The sequence below is a fragment of the Dicentrarchus labrax genome, unplaced genomic scaffold (assembly GCF_905237075.1).
Source record: "Dicentrarchus labrax unplaced genomic scaffold, dlabrax2021, whole genome shotgun sequence".
NCBI lineage: Eukaryota > Metazoa > Chordata > Actinopteri > Moronidae > Dicentrarchus > Dicentrarchus labrax.
Window position 1 is genome coordinate 1,976,608 of NW_026136720.1, and position 25,725 is coordinate 2,002,332.

General features: G+C 40.7%; 2 protein-coding genes across 2 annotated transcripts in view; one reads left to right on the forward strand and one right to left on the reverse strand.

The window, feature by feature from the left end:
* The window catches only part of LOC127352495 (mitogen-activated protein kinase-binding protein 1), a 56,692-nt gene extending 44,988 nt beyond the window's left edge, over nt 1-11,704 (forward strand). Inside the window, exons 17-32 of the mRNA XM_051380976.1 lie at nt 2,365-2,440; nt 2,671-2,782; nt 3,391-3,454; nt 3,614-3,742; nt 3,937-4,058; nt 4,284-4,327; nt 4,552-4,683; nt 4,761-4,891; nt 5,179-5,307; nt 5,392-5,519; nt 5,688-5,861; nt 7,727-7,808; nt 8,160-8,620; nt 8,734-9,558; nt 9,977-10,062; nt 10,668-11,704. Coding sequence (XP_051236936.1) covers nt 2,365-2,440; nt 2,671-2,782; nt 3,391-3,454; nt 3,614-3,742; nt 3,937-4,058; nt 4,284-4,327; nt 4,552-4,683; nt 4,761-4,891; nt 5,179-5,307; nt 5,392-5,519; nt 5,688-5,861; nt 7,727-7,808; nt 8,160-8,620; nt 8,734-9,558; nt 9,977-10,062; nt 10,668-10,913 — 2,941 coding nt within the window. The 3' untranslated portion in view covers nt 10,914-11,704. The remainder of the gene's footprint in view (nt 1-2,364; nt 2,441-2,670; nt 2,783-3,390; nt 3,455-3,613; nt 3,743-3,936; nt 4,059-4,283; nt 4,328-4,551; nt 4,684-4,760; nt 4,892-5,178; nt 5,308-5,391; nt 5,520-5,687; nt 5,862-7,726; nt 7,809-8,159; nt 8,621-8,733; nt 9,559-9,976; nt 10,063-10,667) is intronic.
* Nucleotides 11,705-17,406: 5,702 nt separating this feature from the next.
* Nucleotides 17,407-25,725, reverse strand: part of LOC127353877 (complement C1q tumor necrosis factor-related protein 3-like) — a 10,688-nt gene continuing 2,369 nt past the window's right edge. Inside the window, exons 4-5 of the mRNA XM_051383465.1 lie at nt 25,134-25,289; nt 17,407-17,881 (exon numbers count right to left, since the gene is read on the reverse strand). Coding sequence (XP_051239425.1) covers nt 17,601-17,881; nt 25,134-25,289 — 437 coding nt within the window. The 3' untranslated portion in view covers nt 17,407-17,600. The remainder of the gene's footprint in view (nt 17,882-25,133; nt 25,290-25,725) is intronic.

Here is a 25,725-nt window from a genome sequence, read left to right on the forward strand (position 1 = left end):
ATAGGAGTGATGGTCTAATGTTGATCGTAGTGAGCCTGCAGCACTATCGTCAAGATTATCAATTTCAGAGGGACTAATTGATGGTATTGATGATGGTATTGATGGTATTGATGGTACTGATGATGGTATTGATGGTATTGATGACGGTATTGATGGTATTAACGGTATTGATGATGGTATTGATTATTAGGGACCGAGCCAGCGACCGCTGGAGGTCCCTATTGTTTTTGCTTGATTTCTTCTTCTTACCTATTATTATTTTTAGCCCCCTTTGACTGCATTTTTGCCCCCCTGAAGATATACGAAAACTCAATTTTATTTGGCAAAGTTATCAGGCCTGGTGAGAATGGGGATATTCTATGCGTCGCTTTCGGGTTGGCCACTAGGTGGCGCTACTATCATAAAAAATGCGTTTAGGCTAATAACTTCTGCATAGTTTGTTGCACATTCAAAAAACTCATATCCACGCTTTCGGTGAATGGAGCTCAATCTCCCCATATAGGCCACGCCCACTTCCGCCTATAATTTTTCTCCGCTAGAACGCGAAATGTCCATAAACTACTTTTCCGTGTTCCCCCCCATGCGCTTCGAGCTTCGTCCGATTCGCACAAAATTTTTCACGTAGCATCTGAGGACCCTCATAATAAAAAAGGATTTTTCATCCAAAAAAGAAGTGGACCATTTCTCCACATTGGTATGTCCGATTGACACAAAACTTGGGTCCATAGTTCCACATGTCTTCCTTAGGCATCGTGCACAATTTCAGGCCATCGCCACAAGGTGGCGCTCTTTAAAATGAAGAAGTTCATATCTCTACAATGGTATGTGTGATTAAGATGAAACTTGGTACGATGCTTCCCCATGGCTCCCTGAGGCTCACTAAAAAATGTGTCAACAATCCGCCACTAGGTGGCAGTCTGGTGGCATGGTAAATCACTGTGCGGAGACCGTAATAGTTATGAATATGAAATTGACAGGGCACGTGTAGAGTGGTGCCTGGTGTACTTCAGCGTACATGATCCAATCTCAATGAAACTTCACGTGTTTGATAACAGTCCCACCCTGAACACGTCTACATGACAATATTCAGACATAGTGATAGCGCCACATACTGGTAACAGGAAGTATCACGTTTTATACTTTAATGTTCTACTCCTCGCAGGATGATCAGATCCAGCTGAAATTTACTTATAAAATGCAAAACACATTGTTGATGATATGTGTTGACTGTGGTGAGGGGGCGTGTCTGTGGGGTGGCGGGAAATTTTGATGGACCACCACAAAACACGAATTCGCTATAACTTGTGTACATTGTCCAATCGGCTCCACACTTCAAATGCTTGATAACAGTCCCGCCCTGAACACGTGCACATGACAATATTCAGACATAGTGATAGTGCCACCTACTGGCAACAGGAAGTAAGCGCTGCGTGGCGATTTTGAGCTGATTAATGGCGATTTTGAGCTGATTAATGGCAGATTTTCATGTTGTGGTCCGCACGTGTTACAACGGCACGCGACGCAGCCGCAGCATGCCCCGAGTTGCGTGGAGTGCGAGGTCCCGCCCAACACTGCTTGCAGCTTTAATTTATTATTATTATTTATATTATTATTTATTTAATAATATATTCCTCTTCCTCTTCCTCTTCCTCCTCCTAACCCTAACCCTTGATGGTGTTGGTGGTATTGATGATGATATTGATGGTATTGATGGTAGTGATGATGATATTGATGGTATTGATGATATTGATGGTATTGATGATGATATTGGTGGTATTGATGATGGTATTGATGATATTGATGGTATGGATGAAATTGATGGTATTGATGATATTGAGGATGGTATTGATGGTATTGATGATATTGAGGATGGTATTGATGGTATTGATGATATTGATGATGGTATTGATGGTATTGATGATGATATTGATGGTATTGATGTTCATCATCATCAGTCACTACTATTAGTGTAGTTGTTGCTACTGTTGTTGCTGTGCAACTGTCTCTCTGTCTCTCTCTCTCTCTCTCAGTCTCACTCTCTCTCTCTCTCACCCCAACTGGTCGAGGCAGACAACCACCCACCTAGAGCCGAAGGGTCTGTCCTAGGTTTCTACCTTTTAACAGGCAGTTTTTCCTTGCCCTTGTCTCCAAGGCCTTGCTCATGGTGGTACTGTTGGGTCTCTGTAAATAATGTTATAAGGAGTTCGGTCTAGACCTGCTCTATTTGGAAAGTGTCCTGAGATAACTTTTGTTATGAATTGGCACTATACAAATAAAATTGAATTGAATTGAATTGAATTGATGGTATTGATGATGATGATGATGGTATTCATGCTGATGATGATGATCCTCTTCCTCCTGCAGGATCTTTAACATCAGTAATGGGAAACAGAAGAAGTTGTATAAAGGCTCTCAGGGTGAAGACGGGACTCTCATTAAGGTAAGTCTAAATCCAATCACAGCCTGTCTGCTGTTACCATGGTAACAATAGCTAACAATGATTCATGACTGCCTCCTCCTCTTCCTCTTCTTCCTCATCCTACTCTTCCTCCTCCTCCTACTCTTCCTCCTTTTCCTCCTCCTACTCTTCCTCCGCTTCCTCTGCCTCTTCCTCCTCCTCCTCCTCCTCCTCCTCCTCTTCTTCTTCCTCCTCCTGTTCCTCTTCCTCAGGTGCAGATCGACCCGTCAGGTCTCTATATCGCTGCCTCCTGTTCAGATAAGAACATCAGTATATTCGACTTCTACTCTGGAGAATGTGTGGCCACGATGTTCGGACACTCTGGTCAGTACCACTGGTTTATATACTGGTTATGTACTGGTTATGTACTGGTTATACTGGTTATACGGGTTATACAGGTTATACAGGTTATGTACAGGTTATATACTGGTTATATACTGGTTATACTGGTTATATACTTGTTATACTGGTTATATACTGGTTATGTACTGGTTATCCTGGTTATACTGGTTACACTGGGTTATATACTGGTTATACTGGGTTATGTAATGGTTATACTGGGTTATATACTGGTTTTGTACAGGTTATATACTGGTTATACTGGTTATACTGGGTTATGTACTGGTTATACTGGGTTATATACTGGTTTATATACCGTCTATATCCGGGTATATATACTGGTTTATATATTGGTTAAACTGGTTTATATACTGGTTAACATACTGGTTTATATACCAGTTTATATACTGGTCATGCTGGTTTATATACTGGTTATACTGGTTTATATACTGGTTATATACTTGTTTATATACTGGTTATACTGGTTTGATTACTGGTTTATATTTTGTTATACTGGTTTATTAATGAATGAATGTCTAATATTTGTGTGTAATGTTTATTTCACACTAACACTGTCTTTTTCTGTCTTTCAGAGATAGTAACAGGTGTGAGGTTCAGCAGTGACTGCAGACACCTGATCACAGTGTCTGGAGACAGGTAACCTCCAAAATAATACATTATATGCATACATTATATACATTAATATTATTTATGTATATAATTTTTTTATTTTTACATTTAGAACACATATTTTAGAAAACTAATGGAGAGTGTGTGTGTGTGTGTGTGTGTGTGTGTGTGTGTGTGTGTGTGCAGCTGTATCTTCGTGTGGCGTCTCAGTCCAGAATTGACCATCAGGATGAGGCAGCGACTTGCTGACCTCCAACCTCCCAGCAGCGCTCAGAACTCCCAGAATGCACCTCAACAAAAAGTAGTAACCCTCAGGTAAACGCTGTGTGTTTGTGAGTGAAACTTTATTGATTACGATGGAAACATTTAATGAGTTTAATGAAGTTTAATGTGACAAAAATATATGTGTATATTTCTTCAGGTTGTCTTTTTGTCCTGTTCCTGTACAGCTGTATCAATAAAGTTTGATTGATTGTGTGTGTGTGTGTGTGTGTGTGTGTGTGTGGCAGCAGCAGCGAAGCCCCTCGAGTCGTCACCATGTCGTCTGATAGTGACAAGGAAGAGGAAGAGGAGGAGGAGGAGCTCAGCTGTCCTTATATGGCCACAGTAGGAAGCCTGGTGGAAGAGACAGGTCTGTTACCATTTCTCAGTCGACATGAGTCACAAAATGCGACTTGTCGTCTAATATACGCGACTGGTATCGACTAATAAAGCATCCTCTAACAGTAAACTAACATTCAGTAAAGAAACTTATTCATCACCTGATTGTGTGTGTGAAAATATATGAATAAAAGATGATCTCAGTGTGAAAAATCTAATTAAAAAAATGTATAATGAAATTTGTTTTTTCCTGCAGAATCGCCTGAAGACAAGTTCAACTCTCTGGACGGCAGCAGGAAGGTTGGTTACCTTTGACCCTGGAAACATAAACACAACTCTAATAAGAGTGTTTCCTGTCTGAGGAGGAAACGTAGAAACAGACGTTAGTGAGTTAAAGCTGGAAACATTAGATAGCATTTAGCTAGTAGTAACGTTAGCAAACAACCAAGCTAATGTTCCGTTACAACCCGTTCAGTCACTGCTGTTCAACACTGATTCACACAGAAACATAACATGATTCTCAGGCTCCTCGCCGTCGCTGGTCCAGGAGGACAGGCAGCACGGAGGACGGTGTTCTGATGGTGAAGTCCATGCTGGACCTGAGACTGCTGGACTCGTTCTGCCCTGACAGACAAGAGGAGGCGGAGCCAGAGGAGGTCAGGATTCTAACAGAACAAAAGCTTTGTGCACAAGGTGAATGCAATCAACCTGACCTTCTGTCCTGCCAACTCAGATAAAGAACCGCCCCCTCGATGTTAGTACCTCCCCTTGCAGCCCGAGGAGGAGGGGACCTGGTGTGGAGGCAGGGCTTCACAGGATCAATCAGGACCTGGGGAGCACCGTCAGTCTGCAGGTCACCACTGCGTGGGTGAGAACACACGCTGCCCAACCTCAAGGTTCACTTACTGCTTTTATCTGGAACTTTTTACACTGTTTCATGGTTTCTCACATGATAACAGGTGGGGTGGGGGGGGCGGTTGTAGCTCCTGTCTAGAAGATAATTTGCCTTCTCTGAAGAAGCCCATGAAATACATTTGAAAATATCCAGAAAATCTCGTAAGTGAACCTTAAATTTAGAACATTTCATTAGGTATTGTGATGAACGCTCTGAGTGGTCGATTTGACGGTGTGTGATCTGATCATCTGTCCAGGCTGAGGGATGACGAGGCGAGGACCAATCAGAGGCCAGACTTCATACAGCTGTCCAATCAGAGCCCAGACAGGGAGGAGCTGGTGCTGTATCCTGACCAATGGGAGGACAGAGTGAGCCTGGCGGGAAGGTAGGACAGAGATTCTGTTTCATTTGGAGATTGACCTGCCCCAGTAAGCCCCGCCCCCTGTAAACCCCGTCCCCTCCCTTCCAGTGAGTTCCAGGTGAAGGAGGCGTGTCCTGTTGCTGCAGGTGGACGTCAGGAAAAACCCAGTCCTGACAGCGGCTGCTCACTTGGATTCAACTCCAGCCTGTCCAGTCCAGTCAAATGTGCAAGAGACGGTGAGACAATGTAGGACTTTTACTGCAGTAACTTGTAACAGAGTATTTTTACAGTGTGGTATTTGTAACTTTACTGCAGTAAAGGATATGAATACTTCCTCCTCCACTGCAGGAGTATAATCAGTCTTCCTGTTCCACTGTCTCTCTTCTCTCCATCATGTCTGTCAGACTCAGAGCCCACAGAGCCTCTGGATGGAAACTGCTCTGAGCTGGAGGAAGATGAGGACGAGGGAGGAAGAGAAGGAGGAGAGGTCAAGGCCTCTCAGGTCATCCCTCAGACTCCAGACCAGGAAGCTTTCCTGAAGGAACACTTTGTCACACTGGCTGACCTCTCAGGTTCAGGTATAGATATTCCTTTCCTTTCCTTTATTCCTTTATTTGTCTCACAATGGGGAAATTCCAATGTTACAGCAGCAAAGTGGATAGAGAAAAAAACAGTATAAAAACAGTAAGAGTAGGAAATAATAAATAAAAACACTGTACAAGAGAAAAAACTCACAACAACAGATAACACAAATAATACAAATAGTAGCAGCAGCAGTTGCACATGGGCAATAGATTGCACAGTGAATATGGAATGGTATTGCACAGTAATTATTATTATTATTGTTATTATTATTGCACAGTAATTATTGCACATTGTTAGTATATATAAATATTATATATAAACATTAATTATTATTATTGATGACGAGATGGGGGGGGGGGTCTACTGGGAGCAGTGCTGGTTGTTATACAGTCTGACAGCAGCAGGAAGGAAGGACCTAAGATATCTATAGATAGATCAATAACTGAACACAGAGAAGATCAATAACTTAACATAGAGTAGATCAATAACTGAATATAGAGTAGATCAATAACTGAATATACAATAGATCAATAACTATAGAATAGATCAATAACTGAATGTAGAGTAGATCAATAGCTGAATATAGAATAGATCAATAACTATAGAATAGATCAATAACTGAATGTAGAGTAGATCAATAGCTGAATATAGAATAGATCAATAACTATAGAGTAGATCAATAACTGAATATAGAATTAATAACTGAATATAGAATAGATCAATAGCTGAATATACAATAGATCAATAACTATAGAGTAGATCAATAACTGAATATAGAATTAATAACTGAATATAGAATAGATCAATAACTATAGAATAGATCAATAACTGAATATAGAGAAGATCAATAACTGAATATAGAATAGATCAATAACTGAATATAGAATAGATTAATAACAGAAAATAGAATAGATCAATAACTGAAAATAGAATAGATGAATAACTGAATACAGAATAGATCAATAACTGAATATAGAATAGATCAATAACTGAATATCAATAACTACAGAATAGATCAATAACTGAATGTAGAATAGATCAATAACTAAATATAGAGTAGATCAATAACTATAGAATAGATCAATAACTGAATATAGAGTAGATCAATAACTAAATATAGAGTAGATCAATAACTATAGAATAGATCAGTAACTATAGAATGGATCAATAACTGAATATAGAATAGACCAATAACTATAGTGAAGATCAATAACTGAATATAGAGTAGATCAGTAACTGAATATAGAATATATAAATAACTAAATATAGAATAGATCAATAACTGAATATAGAATAGATTAATAACAGAAAATAGAATAGATCAATAACTGAATGTAGAGTAGATCAATAACTGAATATAGAATAGATCAATAACTGAATATAGAATAGATCAATAACTGAATATCAATAACTACAGAATAGATCAATAACTGAATATAGAATAGATCAATAACTATAGAATAGATCAATAACTGAATATAGAGAAGATCAATAACTGAATACAGAATAGATCAATAACTGAAAAAAGAATAGATCAATAACTGAATACAGAATAGATCAATAACTGAAAATAGAATAGATCAATAACTGAACATAGAGTAGTTCAATAACTGAATATAGAATAGACCAATAACTATAGAATAGATCAATAACTGAATATAGAATAGATCGATAACTGAATATAGAATAGATCAATAACTATAGAATAGATCAATAACTGAATATTGAGTAGATCAATAACTGAATAGTTACAGATATAATTGGACTTGTGGTAAAGACTGAATATGTTTATCAAACAGCACAAATCAATACATTCTGATCAATATATTGTGTCATTGATTGAATGGTGTGTTAACAGGAAGTCCAAGTAGAGCGTCTCACAGCTCCAGTGAGAGTCTCAGCATCTCCTCCAGGTTCCTGTCCCAGAATGCAACAGGAAGGTAAAAGCTCCGCGTCCTGGTTACAGGTTTATAATCTATAATCCATATTTTAATATCAGCAACTTCTGTTCAACTTATTGATCCCTATCCTAATCAAATGGGCGGGGCTTAACCCAGAGATTGATGATGTTGATCAGAACTTGTGATATTTATTACCAAACGTTATCAAAGTATCGATTACATCTGATAGCTGCTGTTAGCCGGCGGTTAGCCAGTCCGAACCTCCTCCCGGCAGGCGGTCCGAACCTCCTCCCGGCAGGCGGTCCGAACCTACTCCCGGCAGGCGGTCCGAACCTCCTCCCGGCAGGCGGTCCGAACCTCCTCTATAAACCTCTTTTCTGTCCTCCTCAGTCGGACTGTGATTCCTCTTCCATCTCGGTCCACCAGAGGAGGAGGAGGGGAGGTGAAGGCCCGTCCTCTGGTCTCAGAGGTCCGCCCTCTGATGGAGCAGAACCAGAACCGGACCCAAGACAGGAGGGTGTCATGGAACCAGGACCCAACCCAGAACCAGACCCCCTCACTTCAGGACCAGGTACAGTCCCAGAACAGGACCAACCAGGACCAAACACAGCCTCTTCAGGTTGAGAACCAAAGCCAGCAGGGTACACATGAGCTCCAGAGACAGTTGGAGGAGGACGAGACCTCCTCAGCTCAGCAGGCCCACCAGCCCTCCCCACTGAAGAAGAAGGTCCAAACCACGGTGGAGTCCAGGAGGAACCTGGGCCCAACAGCCCGGGCTGCCGCCTCCCATCTGAACTCTTCCTCTGGACTTCGGAAGGCTCAGTCAGTCCAGAATCTGCTGGCCGACGCAGGTAAGACTCAAAACAGACCCAGTCTGACAAGACAGAGTTCAAGACTGGTTTTAAAAGGACACTCTCTCTCTCTCTCTCTCTCTCTCTCTCTTTTTTCTTTCTCTCTCCCTCAGGTGACTCCTCTCTCTCTCAGTTGATCTCTCGTCCGTCCAGGGAGGTTCCCCCTCAGATGCTCCTCCCCCCGCAGCGTCCAACCACACTGCCTTCTTCCCCCAGGCGGCCACCATCAATAGCCCCACCCCTTCAGAGACCCAGCCCCGCCTCCCCCAGGTCCCCCCAGCAGGAGACAGCGATTGCAGCTGCCGTCACCACCCCGAGGAAGTCGTCCTCCTCCTCCTCCTCCTCCTCCACTCCGTTGGCACCGCGCTCCTACATGAGCCCCACCGCCAGCTCCATGGCCAAGATGTCGCGCTCCGTCTCCGTGGGCGACGGCCTCAACATCTCTGAACCTGCCGATGATCCCTCAGTGACATCGTCAGCGGCGGCGGTAACCTCCTCCTCTCAGGTCAAAGAGACTCCACCTCCTCTTGTTGCCGTGGTGCCCTCAAACGCAGCTCTGGCCACGCCTCTGCATGCTGCCGTTGTCCCGGTCGTTGTCGCCTCCTCCTCTTCTTCTTCTTTGGGTAACCATGGTAACCAGGTGGCCCCTCCCCCCCGTGGTCTCCAGGCTCGCGTCCCCGGAAGCAGCAGGCCGCTCCCCGACAAGCCCTCCCTCGCCTCCTTCTCGCCAGCACCCTCCTCCTCGTCTTCCTCACCGCGGCCTCCCCCGGTCTCCATCTCCCCGCTGACTCCCCCTCGCCAGGAGGAGGAGCCTCAGACCGCGGAGCAGAGAGACAACGCAGGTTTGGACTCTCCTCCTCTTCATCCTCTTCATCTTCTTCATCCCTTCATCCTGTCATCTCTCCGTCGGGGCTCCGCCTCTCACTCTGTCCTGACGGGTGAGACTTTCACTCTTCTTCTTCACTCCCTCCATCCTGTCAGATGTACGTTTACAGAAACAACTTTATTGGTAACATATGAAAGACAAACAGTTACAGACTTTCTACATAAAGTACATTTAACATCAGTTACTGAATGAATGATATTCAGTTATACAGAGAAAATACATTTAGTGGAACTTTGTTTATGTATTATTTTATGAGTGCTTCTGAAGGAGAAGATCTTTATCTTTATGTACATGGTGTCACAAACATAAAACAGCCGCTGTGTTGTTTCTTTCTGGTGATGATACGTCACTTTAAATGTGCAAAGCATTGTGGGTCCTAGAGGACGCATTGAACCTTTCCTTAAGATGGCTGCCACTAAAATCCTTCTGTTAGAAAAGAGTGAACTTACCTTCTGCCTCTCTCTGTGCAGACCAGCCAATCAGCGTGGAGACATGCAGAGCTCTGACCAATGAGCTGCAGAGCTGTTTCAAGAGAGCAACACACCTGTACAGGAAGGTGAGTCTGTGCATCCGGTGAGAACCAGAATATTAAACAATACAGTATTTATTGGTGCTGCCCAATGACCAAGAGTCAGTGTGAGAGTTAAACTGCGTTCACCGGGCTAGGAGTCAGTAATCGTTTCAGTATACACGTTATAATCAATACAGTGATATCAGAAACTCATATATAGGTTATAATCAATACAGTGATCAGAAACAGATATATAGGTTATAATCAATACAGTGATATCAGAAACAGATATATAGGTTATAATCAATACAGTGATCAGAAACAGATATATAGGTTATAATCAATACAGTGATATCAGAAACAGATATATAGGTTATAATCAATACAGTGATATCAGAAACAGATATATAGGTTATAATCAATACAATCTAATACTTTGTTTATTTCAGGACGTTTTCACATTTTATTCATTGATTATCTAAAATTATTGATTTTTATATTTTTCTATCTTTAAATGTTTGATTGTAATTAATTATTATTATTAACATTTAAATGATTACTGACGTATTCTCACGGTTCCAACGCGCTGGTGGGGTCCGCCTCCATCAGTGACATCATCAGCAGTGTGTTCTCACCTGTCTCTCCACCAGGTGAGTGGCTCATCCACCGATGACTCCGCCCCCGACCAGCGTCAGATGGCCGTTGTCCTATCAGAGGCCTTCAGGGCCATGAGGGCGGAGCTCGACTGCCTGCCGCTCGGAGTGCCGAGCATGCTGGGAGTGGAGCAGGGGTTGGGGGAGTGGGGGGAGGTGAAGACGGCGGCGCTGCTGGAGGAGTACTCTTTGCTCCTCCTGCAGGCGGTTCACAGGAGGATCAATATAGACAACGCAGAGTAGACGCTACAACAATCCTCCTCTTCCTCAGCTCCTCCTCAGCTCCTCCTCCTCGGCTCTTCCTCCTTGGCTCTTCCTCCTCTCCTCCTCCTCCTCGGCTCTTCCTCCTTGGCTCTTCCTCCTCTCCTCCTCCTCCTCCTCAGATGAAGGACCTGAAGCCATTTTGATTTAGATTCTTTTATTATTTTTTATGCAAGGATCTTAAACAACTCTTTTTACGGAGTTGTTTTTTAAAGATGTTTTTCTTACAGTTTTTTCATTCCCTGAAGTTGTCGGATCGTTTGGATTATTGATCTTTGATTATTGATCTTTGATTATTGTTGTTAACATTAGACTGTAGAGACTTCACCAACAGCAATATGAGATGTTTGATGTACATTTTCTTTCCTGAGTTCACTTGAATCTGAAAGGTCACGGTGAGTTTGAGTGTTTGTATTTATTGTCCGACTACTGAGCGACTGTCTACATGCCGACCTCCATGTTTTTCTAAAATCATGGATTTGAAGTCTTAATGTACATTTTTAGAATTGTCATTAGAGAAACACTTCTAGGGGGTTGTTGGGTAGAAATCTGATTGTTTCTAACAGTTTGTTGTAACACCCACTTTCTCACAAACAATTGGCTCAAAGTTCACTTTCGAATCTTTTCATATTTTTGCTCAAATTAATAAAAATTTTAGACTGATTTTGAGTTCGGAGGTTTTTACGAGAACTTTGTCTTCCAGACTCAGAAACTGTTTGATGAATTTTCTTTTCCAGCTTTGAAAAATAAAATAAATCACTGACATGAACAAAGTGATCCCAGTCAGTTCTTTCGTTCCACTCAGACTGTTTCCCCCATTTTGGTCCTGATCACTGAACATGTTCAGTATGAATCTGTTTACTAATTGGTCAGAAAACAGGAAGCTGTGCTAACAAATGTACTGTAATATTAAAGCTTCTATATGTTACATTAAACTGTAGCTAACAGCGCCACCAGTGGCCGTTCAGTGAACTGCAGTCAGTGTCCTGTTGCATCATCCTGGGCGTCGGCCAACAGAGACAAACACTGAAGGTTGTGAAATAACTGACAATCATATTTAGAATAACGTTACTATCTGCAATGTTCCTATATTTTATTTGGACCATTAGCTTCATGCTACTAACTAGCTCGCTGTTTACAAACCACGCAGCCAAGACACAGCCAGCCGGACAACCCCAGTTAGCCTAGCTACAGTTAGCTAGCTGGATGCCCCTGCCTCATAGTTAGCTTTGTACTGCTACATCATTTATTGTTGGCTAAAATCAGAACTGTTTGTCAGAATACATAAGTTAGTATTATGGGTCACGTTAGCTGGGGAAGCTAACATTAACCAGCCAGCTGCAAACCAGCCATGCTGAATAACGTTACCCAGCAGTAGCTAGCTAGCACTTCACCCATGTTAGCAACCAAGCTAACGTTGATGTGATGTTGGGTGTCGGTCGTTTGTAGACGAATACAAAACCACTAAATGGACCTCAACATGAAAGATCTCAGAAACAATTGTTGGTTAGTTTTTGTTAGAGCCCGACCGATAAAGGATTTTTAAGGCCGATACCGATACAAATATTTGGTGATTTAAAAATCCGATATTCCGATATATCGGCCGATATATATTTAAAAAAGAAAATAAAAACAAAATTATTGCTGCTACAGCCACTACTATTACTACTACTATTATTATTATTATTGACAGTAATAATAAAAAAATCAATGATGATATTATTATTATTATTATTATTATCATCATCATCATCATTTGTATTATTATTAAACCAGACAAAGGTCACTCCTAATGCTGTGGCTCAGAGGCAGAGCAGGTCGTTCCTCAATCGGAAGGTTGTGGGTTCGCTCCCCCCGCTCCTGGTGCCACATGTCGAAGTATCCTTGAGCAAGATACTGAACCCCGAATTGCTCCCGATGCCGTGCATGGGTGTGTGAGTGTGTATGAATGAGTTAGTTTCTGTTCAATGGACTTTGCCATCACTGAGTGAATGTGTGTGAAAGGGTGAATGTGGCACGTAGTGTAAAAGCGCTTTGAGTGGTCGGAAGACTAGAAAGGCACTATACAAATACAGGTCCATTTACCATTTTCAGTCATCATTTGCTGCCTGCCTTCTAAAATGTACTACTTAGTGATGCACTAAATCCATTATGTGACTCGTTAATGCTGCGGCTGAACGACAGTCAGCAATGAACACTTGCGTCATTGGATTTCACACACGTGTAAAAGAAAAGCTAACCTTTATGCACAAGCTTTTTGATACTTTTTCTCTATGTCTAAATGTTCACTCCTCGCATGCCTAACTTATGTTTTACAATGCACAGACTGTAACTACCAGTGATGTGCGGTCAGGAGAGTCATCATGGAAAAAATAAAATATATAATAAACAAATAAATGGTTATATTTATCAAATGGTTTGAATTATAAACAAATTTTCCATTTACCTTAAACTATTTTCATTGTTTCTTATTAAAAATCGCTGAACTATCGCATTTCCGGTTCAGATACGGTGAAGAGACGCACGGTGAGGCAGCAGCAAGCTGTGCCTCACGTTGGATTGTGCAATCCCTCACAAACTGTGCTCTGCCATGCAATGAGAGCGCGTTACTGTCTGTCTGTATGTTGCCAATCAAATGTTTCAAACACTTTTAATATATGCCCCCCTGACTTCCCATAGTTTAGCTGGTGTATATAATATATGAGTGTGACCTGTTTCGTGTGCTCAGCGATCTTACAACGGCAGTGAAGAGGCACTAGGTGTGGCAGGCAGTTCTCTTGCCTCATGGTAGGGGGCACTCGTGAGCCCAGAGATTCTTATGTTTTAGTGAATGAATTAATATCAGATTATGATATTGATTTATTTTGTCTTACTGAGACCTGGTTGTCCCACGAGGAGTATGTTAGCCTAAATGAATCCACCCCAGTCATATTAATACTCACATTCCTCAAGGCACTGGCCGAGGAGGTGGAGTAGCAGCCATATATGATTCGAGCGATTTAATGGACCCTAAACCTAAACTAAATTATAATTCATTTGAAAGCCTTGTTCTTAGTCTTTTTCACCCAAACTGGAAAACAATGCAGCCAGTTCTATTTGTTATAGTGTACCGCGCTCCTGGACCGTACTCTGATTTTATATCTGAATTCTCAGAGTTTTTATCAAGTTTAGTCCTTAAATCAGATAAAGTAATTATTGTAGGTGATTTTAATATTCATGTGGATGTTAACAATGACAGACTTAGTAACGCATTTATATCATTAATAGACTCAATTGGCTTCTGTCAGAGTGTAAATAAACCAACTCATTGTTTTAGTCACACTCTTGACCTTGTTTTATCATATGGCATTGATATTGAACATTTAATAGTCTTCCCACATAATCCTTTCCTATCTGACCATTATTTAATAACTTTTGAATTCATACTATTAGATTATAAGCCATTAGGCAAAACTTCCTACAGCAGATGTCTATCTGACAGTGCTGTAGCTAAATTTAAGGAGGAGATTCCTTCAGTGTTTAATTCAATGCCATGTCTGAATTTAACAGAATCCTATAACAACTTTAGTCCCGAAATTGATAATCTTGTCGATAGTGCTGCAGGCTCACTACGATCAACATTAGATTCTATCGCTCCTATAAAAAGGAAATTATTAAAACATAGGAGACTAGCACCTTGGTATAACCACCAAACCCGCCAGTTAAAGCAAATAGCTAGGAAATCTGAAAGGAAATGGCGCTCTTCTAAATTATCAGAATATCGCTCAATTTGGCAAGATAATCTTAAAACTTATAGAAAGACCCTCCGTAATGCCAGAGGAGCCTATTACTCAGCACTAATAGAAGAAAATAAGAATAACCCTAGGTTCCTCTTCAGCACTGTAGCCAGGCTGACAGAGAGTCACAGCTCTATTGAACCACATATCCCCATAAACTTAAGTAGCAATGACTTCATGAGCTTCTTTTATAATAAAATTATTACTATTAGAGAGAAAATTAATCACCAACTGCTATCAACAGTTATCAGTGGCGCTTCAAGTTCAGGGACTTTTACTAATGTAAACTCAGATATATATTTAGACTGTTTTTCTGCTATCGATCTTCATCAGTTAACTTCAACAATTTCTTCATCGAAGCCATCAACCTGTCTATTAGACCCGATCCCAACTAGGCTGCTTAAAGAAGTTGTTCCCTTAATTGGCACTTCTTTACTGGATATGATTAATCTTTCTTTATTATCAGGATATTTCAATTTCAATTTCAATTTTATTTGTATAGCGCCAATTCATAACAGAAGTGATCTCAGGACACTTTTCAAATAGAGCAGGTCTAGACCGAACTCTTTAAAACATTAATTACAGAGACCCAACAGTACCACCATGAGCAAGCGACAAGGGCAAGGAAAAACTGCCTGTTAAAAGGCAGAAACAGCACGAGTACTGACAGGAACTAGAAAAAGAGATCACATCTCTCCTGTACTAGCTTATCTGCATTGGCTCCCTGTAAAATGTAGAATAGAATTTAAAATCCTCCTCCTCACCTATAAAGCTCTTCATGGTCAGGCCCCTTCATATCTTAAAGAGCTCATAGTACCCTATTACCCCTCTAGAACACTACGTTCTCTGAATGCAGGGCTACTTGTGGTTCCTATAGTCTCTAAAAGTAGAACAGGAGCCAGAGCCTTCAGTTACCAAGCTCCTCTCCTGTGGAACCAGCTTCCAGTTGTGGTTCGGGAGGCAGACACCCTCACCACATTCAAGAGTAGGCTTAAGACATTCCTCTTTGATAAAGCTTATAGTTAGGGCTGGATCAGGTGAGTCCTGAACCATCCCTTAGTTATGCTGCTATAGGCCTAGACTATTGGGGGATTTCCCATGGTGCACTGAGCTCCTCTCTTCCTCTCTCTTTCTGCACTCATTCATGTCCGATTAAAGCATGTTACTAACTTCACTTCTTCCCCGGAGTTCTTATGCTTTCTCGTCTCGAAGGTTCTTATCGATCCTGGTGGAGCCTCCTGCCATGGTCCTGCTAGATTGCCATTACCAATACTGTTGTTGCTGTGCACCTGTCTGTCTGTCTGTCTGTCTCTCTCTCTTCTCTCTCTCTCTCTCTCTCTCTGTCTCTCACCCCAACTGGTCAAGACAGACGGCCACCCACCTAGAGCCGAAGGGTCTGTCCTAGGTTTCTGCCTTTTAACAGGCAGTTTTTCCTTGCCCTTGTCTCCAAGGTCTTGCTCATGGTGGTACTGTTGGGTCTCTGTAATTAATGTTATAAAGAGTTCGGTCTAGACCTGCTCTATTTGAAAAGTGTCCTGAGATAACTTCTGTTATGAATTGGCGCTATACAAATAAAATTGAATTGAATTGAATTATGCTACTCCGCAGCTGCAGAGTAAGTGACACCGAGACTTTTAAAACTGAAAGAAGACATGGAAGACTTCTACAAAAAAGTAACGGACATTTTTCTCCAGAAGGATCGGTGCATCGACTTTATAAGTAAGGGTAAAACCATAATAATGTTTTTTTAAATGAAATGTGCGTCATGTGGGCTACAGGTTGTATGTGTAATGCTGATATGAGATATGAAACATAACCCATTAACCGCTGCCGATCAAATGGTGAATAATCTACTCTGTTGGGTTCATATAATTGTAAATCTGATTCTGAAGAAGTCACTGCCTCACCAGCCATGAACCTCACCGCACATCACTGAAAACTACAGATATGCTAGTTATAAATACAGTAATCAAGTTTGTTGTGGTTTCCAAGCTCATTAATGTTAGCGGTCTTCCATTGATAGCCATGGCATTAGCTAGCTTTGTGGTTAGCTAAAGTCTATAAGCCCGAATTTAGCAATGGATAACGTCATATGATGCTGCAAATGATTGTAAAATAGTTTTTCCAAATAACGGGCCGGGGAGAGATGATACGTCTCATTGCTATAACTGTCACGCTATTAAAGAAATACATCTTCAGTCACATTGTCAAGAGTTAAACCGACAGTCAGTCAACAATACTGTAACAACTAACGTTAGCTAAATCCGTTTCGCTCTCGGCTTACACTTAACCACAGCAACACTGGACGTGGTAGTCATGAATTTAGTCATGCTTATTGAGTTTAGAGAACGGATGGGGATGTTCTTTTCATTGTTATTCAAGGAATGTATGTCTTGTGACAGTTGCCAACTTACCATGAACACGCTGTTTGTGGCGTTCTAAACACGAGTGTTGCCAACAGGGACGTTGTAGAGTGCCCTCTGGTGGACAAACTATGCAACGCCAACAATCATAACATGGTTGAAGGGTGTTTCGTCCGTTTTTATTTTATTTTTTTAAATATTCATTTATCGGCCATTATAAATGCCTACACTGATGGATCGGTCAGGCTCTAGTTTTTGTACGTGATGCTGAAATCCGATTCTGTTCTAAAACTGTTTACTGTTTCTGTTCACACTCTAACAGAAGTTATTCATTAGTTATTCCTGTTTATTAATGTTTGTTTATTAGCCTCAGAGATGTAAAATGACTCATTATTGTCTTCAGAAAGTCCATCAAGTCTCTCACTCTATCAAAACAAAAGTACACTCTTCCAGTCCCAGTTTGACAACTGAAAGGTTAGTTTATTGCTGAGAGGAAGTCTCACTCTTCCTGTGATCCTGGGACTGTCCTGTCAGAGGGGGAACAGCAGGAACCCGGAGAAGACGCTGAAGTTTCGGGAGTCGTCATAGAGCCGGTAGCTGGCCGGCAGACTGAGACGGACTCTGTCGCCCTCCTCCAGCTGCAGAGCCACGCCACTGGACGAGGAGGCGTAGCCACCGTGGTCGTTCAGGTCCAGGTTGAAGATGATTGGCTGGTTGTTCCTGTACAGGTAGAGACCCATGTAACCTTTCAGGTAATCTGCAGCTGTGAAGCTGAAGAAGTAAAGTCCTCTGACAGGAGCTGTGAACACACCTGGCAGACACAGAGCAGGATAATGTTAACACACACCTGACAGACACAGAGCAGGGTAAAGTTAGTTCAGATTTCTTTAAACTATCTTCTTTGTACCAAGCTACACCCACCAACCATAGCTAATGTTAGCTGTGTCTGTGGTGCTAGTTGAGCTAGTTAACGTTACTCTCAACCAAGGATGACGCCATTAACAGCTGTGTGTCGTCCAAACAGAGACACTAGGACACAGGGACTACAGCCAACGGACAACTAGCACGTACGCTCCAGAGGTAATAACTCTCCGTACCAGCAGGTGGCATCAGTCTGCAGAGACCTCTGTGGGTGGAGTACTAACGCTTGATCAACCAGCAGCTGGTTGTGAGACGATCGTGTTTGATGATCAGATGAAAAATGAGACGATCCTTTCGCCATCTTGATGAAGTCATTTGCTGCTTCTTTTTTTTATTGTTTCCTTGTTTTAGTACAACAACATCCAACACTTAAAATATCATGAACATATGGCAGTAGTGAAAATAATAATTAAAATATTAATAATACTTAACCAAAATAAATGAATAAATAAATAAATATAGATGGCAAAAAATTAAAAAATAAAAAATCTTGATGTAGGTTACAGCATACATTCCCAACAACCAATCAGACATTTTTCATTATCTTATTCTCCCACTGCCTCCTCCATATCTCCAACCCTTAACAGTTCCAGAAATATCTTCGAAATGTTGTAAAATTCAGAAGCCCTCTTTCTAACAATATAGGTCAGTTTCTCAAGAGCCAAACTCGATGTTAAGTTATTTAACCAGTGGTTAAAAGAAGGACACCCAACATAATGCTATACAGCGTTTGGCCTGTAGTAAACAAAGGTCAACCATTTTTCTTTCTTTACAAGATAAAGTACAGTCATCTTGATAAATGCCTAAAATACATAACTTAGGGCAAAAAGGTACAGGGGAAGTTGTGATCTGAGAGATATACTTTAACACTGACTTCCAAATTTTTTTTTTGAATCTTTTCTTATTTCCATAAGCAGTGATATAATGTACCCTGGTGACTATTACACTTATAACATAGATCAAGTATATTAGGATCAAATTTATTTAATTGTACAGGGGAGATGTATGTCCGCACTGTCCAATTAAATTGTATCATTCTCAATCGAGTATTGATGGTTTGAGTGTGTGTTTTTAAACATATTTCACTCCATTCAATAAGTGAAATATCTTCTTGTAAGTCACGTATCCACTCCTGTCTTTTACTATCAGAGTTTTCCTTATGGTTTTCCACCAACATGTTATAAAACTGGGAGACCAGTCTTTTACCAAAACTGTTTTTTGTAACGTGTTTCTAAGACGGAGAATGGGGTTGTTGCACTGAATTGTTTAAGTGTGCCAGAATAAAACTTCTAAGTTGTAAATACTTAAAGAAGTGTTTCTGCGGTATATCAAACTTTGCCTTCAACTAATTGAATGACCCTTGTTCCACCATGCTTTAAAACCCATGTCGTTCTTACCCGGGGCGAAGTGTTCATTACCCCAGATTGGGGAGAAACAGGATAACCCAGGACAGTGTCATCCAGTTTTTTTTGTACATCATGCCAAACAAGTTTTTTACAAAAGGATTAGTAGTACTTTTCTTTAATGTTTTTTTTTATTATTATTATTTTGTCTTTAAAGATGCTGAGTATAGATAGCTATTCAATGACAAACCTTTTGAGGACAGTTTTTCAATTTCTAACCAGGGCAAGAAAACATCTTTCGAAAACCAAAACATTGTGGTCTTCAACTGAGCAGCCCAATAATACCATTTTAGATTTGGCAATTGTAGCCCTCCCCTATTAGAAAGAAGCTTTCTGGTCTAAGGAAAAAAAGAAAGAGGAGGGGCCAACTGAATTGACTGAAAAATATATAAAAATGTAGGTAATATAGTCATCTTTACTATGTTTATTCTTCCCAGTAAGGAGAGCGGCAGTGTTGTCCACCTAAGCTAAGATTACTTATCTTTGGAGTTATTCTGATGCCCAAATATTTAAATCCCTCTGTGGCATTCACAAATGGGTGGGATACTACTGGTTTCTTCCTCTCGTTTACATTTAAAAACATAATAGATTACTTTTCTTTGTTTACTTTGAACTCAGAGATACTACCAAATTGATTGAACAACTCCAAGAGAGATGGTATCGGTTCTGCATGATGTGATAAAAACACAATAGTATCATCAGCGTACATTACTGTATTGTGTACCATATCCCCGGTCTTAATGCCATGGATTGAGGGTTGTCATCTAATCGCTATTGCTAAAGGTTCCATGGCTATTACAAATAGTAGAGGTGAAATTGGTGACCCTTGCCTTATGCCTCGAAATAACTCAAAAGGCTGAGAGATGAGGTTATTGGTAGATACCATTGCAGAAGAATCAACAAGTAAAATTTCGACCCATCTACGAAAGTAATCACCAAATCCAAAATGCTTAAGCACCTCGAGTAGATAGGGCCATTCGACTCGGTCGAACGCCTTTTCCGCGTCGAGTGATAGTATTGCAGTATCAGGGGACTCTTCACATTCGTGGATTATATTAAGAACTCTCCTCACATTGTGGAACCCCTGACGATTTTGCACAAAACCATTCTGGTCTCCATGTATAATGGCTGGTAGAACCCTCTGCAGTCTCATAGCTAGAACCTTAGCTATAATCTCTGAATCAGAATTTAAAAATGATATGGGTCTGTAAGAACCGCTTTCGGTTGACACTTTGCCTGGTTTTAGAATAAGAGTGATCAGAGCACTACATAATGAAGCAGGGAGGCATCCTGGTTTAAAGGATTCCAAATAAACATCTAATAACAGGGCTATTAATTTTGCTTTAAATAACTTAATAATCGGAAGCCTGTCTGGACCCAAAGCCTTACCTCCTCTCATGTTTGTAATGGCGTTAGAGATGTCCTTCAAATTTAATTCCCTCTCCAATTCAGTTTTTGTACACTCGGAAATACAGGGAAAGACCAATCCATCCAGGAAACTGTTTTGGTTTACCAGGTCTAGTGGGCTGTCAGATTTATAAAGGGTTTTATAATATGAGAAAAAGGTGCTATTAATTTCTGTGGGATCCGGAGATAATTCTCCTTGTTCGTTCCTAATTATATTAATGCAGTTGTTTGATTCGTATTTATTAAGAAGTAGAAATCAATGTGTTCTCCTACAAATTTTATAAAGTCAGAATCTTGTATCCATTTAGGGTGTAAGCGCCAATTAGCAGAGTGTCTATTCAATTGTTCTACGTTGTAAAATAGTGAGGTTGGGGCATGATCTGACAAAACAATACATCATATTTACAATTAGTTATACTGGGTAGCAGAGATAAGGAAATTAAAAAATAATCTATTCGGGAGTGGGTTTTAAATACTGCTGAGTAGCATGAGAATTCCCTTTTGTTAGGGTTTTGAGTCCTCCACAGATCACAGAGGTTCAGGTCTTTCATATATTGTTGTATTTTCTTTCTTGTTTGAGAATGGGATGTATCCAACCCAGACGAGCGATCAAGGTTCGGGTCTAAAGCACAATTGAAGTCACCTGCCAATATTATCTTACCAGGAAGGGTGGCCATCACAGAAATAAATTCTCAAAAAATTATGGGTTATCATCATTGGGGCCATATACATTAACCAAATTGATATTTTCTTTCAAGAGAGTTCCTTGAACCACCAAAAATCTACCAGCTTTATCATAAATAGTGTTGTTTATTTGGAAAGGCACTGAATTATGAATTAACACCATAACCCCTCTCGAATGAGAAGGGAAACAGGATGCTAGCACTTTGCCTGGCCATCTCCTACATACTTTCACTAGGTCCTCTCTGAGTAAATGAGTCTCTTGGATAAACACTATTGATGACTTAAGTTGTTTAAGCCTGGTAATAACCTGTTTTAGTTTAGCCAACTTTCCATTCCTCTCACATTGCAAGAAATAAATTTAAAATTCTTATTTGAAGTCATCTAATCTTAATAATACAACAGATTGTGCAGCATAGCATCAACTTTTAGTTGTTGGTAAACCTTTTGAGTATCTCTATGTGTTGTATTGGGAATACACCAGCAAAATGCAACATGTTGTGAAAAAAACAAAAACACAAACAAAAAACTTAAAATCTGCCATAATTGCCCTACCCCACCCTCCCCCTGACCGTGGGGTGCAGCTAAGTGCACACACTGATCCAATGTAAACAAGGGAGCAGCTAGACCAAACCGAGCAGTCATATAACAGAACAAAACAAAACTAACAGGACAATTGTGTCCCCTGGCAAAAGTACATAATCTACACAAACAAGTATGAAATGTTCATCATAAACGTTCTTGCAGCTTAACTCTCATCCAGGAAAGCCGACAGTATGGTAAACAACCACTTCTCCAAAAACAAATGAAAGCCCACTTAAAAAGGGCGCGTGGCAGTTTCTCTATGAGGAGTAAATGAAAACCCATTACATCTGAGGAGATTGAAGGAATGGTATGAATGCATGAAATAAGCAAAATAGAAAAGTCTCCACAAAAAAAAAAAGTAATTGAATTAATCCGCAACGTATGTTCATCACTCTCAGCTGTTGTTTTACCCGGTCAAAACCCCTCCTTCGTCGGTGGAGATCCGACGAAAGATCCGGGAAGAACAGATAACTTTACCTTTGGTCCTGGCTGCTCGCATCACTCTTCACTATGAGGACTCTCGGTATGGTTGACAGATTAGGTTGCGTCCGGCCGGCAGCCTGTGCACTCTTTTGATGAGAGGTTGTCTCGGGATTGTCGCTGGTCCCAGCGCTTCGGGGAGCCAGGAAAGCCACCGCATCATTTCCTTCCATCTTCTCCGGCACGTTAACTAGTCGCAGGTTGGATCGACAAGAACGGTTTTCGAGTTCGTCGAGTTTGTTCGTGAAGAGGGTCACTTGTTTAACTAGCGCCTCAGACTTGCCTTTCTCTGAGTTAACGGTGTCCTCTACGCTGCTAGTGTGCACTTCTGCCTCATCCATGCTCGTCAAGAAGTCCCGCACGTCCCTTTTAACGTCCTGAATCGCTTTCAGGACCACATCAATCTTTGTGGAAAAGTGATTTCTGATCCCATCGAGTATCTGAATAACTTCCACGTTGCGGGCCATTCCAGTATCCACATCCACGTGAAGCACAGGGCTAGCATCACCTGTTGAGTTAGCTAGGCTGTTAGCATCTGAAACGTCGTCCTCCTCACTCAGGGAAGAGTGTGCTTATTGTCACGGGTATACAGTAATAAGTTGCCACAAGCAATAGTTATCACTGTTCATGCAGTTAAAGGAAAGTTTACAGGATTTTACTAAAATATCGCCAGCTCACAAAAATACGTGTGCTTAGTTCAGCGCCATAACCACGCCCTCTCCATTTGCTGCTTTTTACAACCATGTCTTAAAGACATAAAATCCTGGATGATGCAATTTTCTGATGTTAAACTCAGAAAAAAACGAAATTCTTGTACTTGGCTCCAAAAACCTTAGAGACTCAGTGTCTAAAGATATAGTTACTCTAGATGGCATTACCTTGGCCTCTAGCACCACTGTCAGGAATCTTGGAGTTATCTTTGATCAGGACATGACATTTAATTCCCACATAAAGCAGATCTCTAGGACTGCCTTCTTTCATTTACATAATATTACAAAAATTAGACACATCCTGTCACAGACAGATGCAGAAAATCTAATCCATGCATTTGTTACTTCTAGGCTGGATTAGCGCAACTCTTTATTATCAGGTTGCCCCAATAAGTCCATTAAAACGCTCCAATTAATTCAGAACGCTGCAGCACGAGTACTGACAGGAACTAGAAAAAGAGATCACATCTCTCCTGTACTAGCTTCTCTGCACTGGCTCCCTGTAAAATGTAGAATAGAATTTAAAATCCTCCTCCTCACCTACAAAGCTCTTCATGGTCAGGACTAGACTATCGGGGGATTTCCCATGATGCACTGAGCTCCTCTCTTCCTCTCTCTCTCTTTCTGCACTCATTCATGTTCCATTACTGCATGTTACTAACTTCACTTCTTTCCCGGAGTTCTTGTGCTTTCTCGTCTCGCAGGTTCTCATGGATCCTGGTGGAGCCTCCTGCCATGGTCCTGCTTGACTGCCATTGCTAATATTACTGTATTACTGTATACTCTTTACTATTGTATTGAGCCCCACCCCCCGAATCAGCCCCCAAGATGCGTAAGGCCGACATGTACAAAAACCGATAGCCATGTGTTTCATGATGATTTCGAACCTTCGCCATGAAAACAGGGAGTTCTCATAACTTCTGTGTTCATGATCCGATCGCAATGAAACTTCACATGTTTGATAAGAGTCTTGCCCTGAACACGTCTGTGATAATATTTACTAATAGTGAGAGCGCTACCTAGTGGCAATAGGAAGTATCACGTTTTATACTTTCATGTTCTACTCCTTGCACGATGATCAGATCCAGCTGAAATTTGATTATAAAATGCAAAACACATTGTTGATGATATGTGATGAATGTGGTGAGTGGGCGTGTCTGTGGCGTGGCAGGAAATTTTGATGTACCACCAGAACACACGCGTTTGCTATAACTTGAGTGTACATTGTCCATTCGGCATTTGTATATCTCCGAGCAGATTGACCAGATCCAGCTGAAATTATGTCAGCCGTCCCTTAGGATGATGACGATGACATCTTTTGATTCTTAATCATTTTCGTGGAACCACGTTGCCATGGCGACATGGTGAAAATCTGCCCCTAAATGGCTTAGCCATGCCCCCCAGAATCAGAAAAAAATGAATTGAATTGAATTGACATCCCTGAGGGACTGTACAGAAACAGAAATGTTTCTTTAAGGGAAAATTTTTACTGATTTGTGTCCTGTTGTAATGATGAATCTTAGAAATGATATTGGAGAGAAGGCGGATTGATATCTCTGTAACCGATAACTCCAAACTCACACCAACACTTTCTAGAAGGATAAACAGCACTAAGAGTAAAAACGCGTTTAAAAGTGAGAAAATACAGCACTCATTAACAAACATAAGAATTATAGATCATTATAATTGATCCTCAGCGATTACTTTTAGTTCAACCTGCAGTTAAAGGAAGTCTTCTGCAGCTGCGTTCAAGGACATCGAATAAACCTTCAGAGTTACTAATAATATTAATTTCTGATAAGCTTCTTTCAGTCAATCAATTTCTTTTTTTAATTTTCACAAGTTTACCTGTGTGTGACTCTGGGACCTGGTTTACCTGCAGTCTGGTTGTAGGCTTGGCCGACGTTGGTGATGGTTTTAGAGAAAATCAGAGTTGTCTCCTCATCAAACGGTCCGACTGATCCAGAATCAGTCAGACCGGCTGAGAATGCCACCTTTAGCTCATCTGGAAGAAAAGGTTTAACTTCAACGTCTCATAACATCGTTTATAGTAGAAACAATAAGAAGATCTTTATTATATTGAGATGACCTAATTATTTTTTATCAAACTCCAACCACATTTTTATCATAAAACTTTTAATACTGAGAATGTCTGCTTCACAGAACATTATAATATTCTTCATTGTGATACAGTAGATTTGTCTATTAATTACGGAGGGCACTTCTGTAAAAATAATTAGAAGGCAATTAGGAACAAAGAACACTTAACCATTTTGTCTTTTACTATTTGGGGTTTTTATTAATTTGGTTTTACAAATGTTCTTTTTTCTGCCACAAACTGCTGATTGCTGTCAGTGCTGTTATCACTTGTCATAAACAGACACGAACAGTGAGTTTAATCACTAAAATGTTCAGTAGTAGAACATACCAAAACACGAGAAAGTTAATTAAAAAAACAAAAACTTACA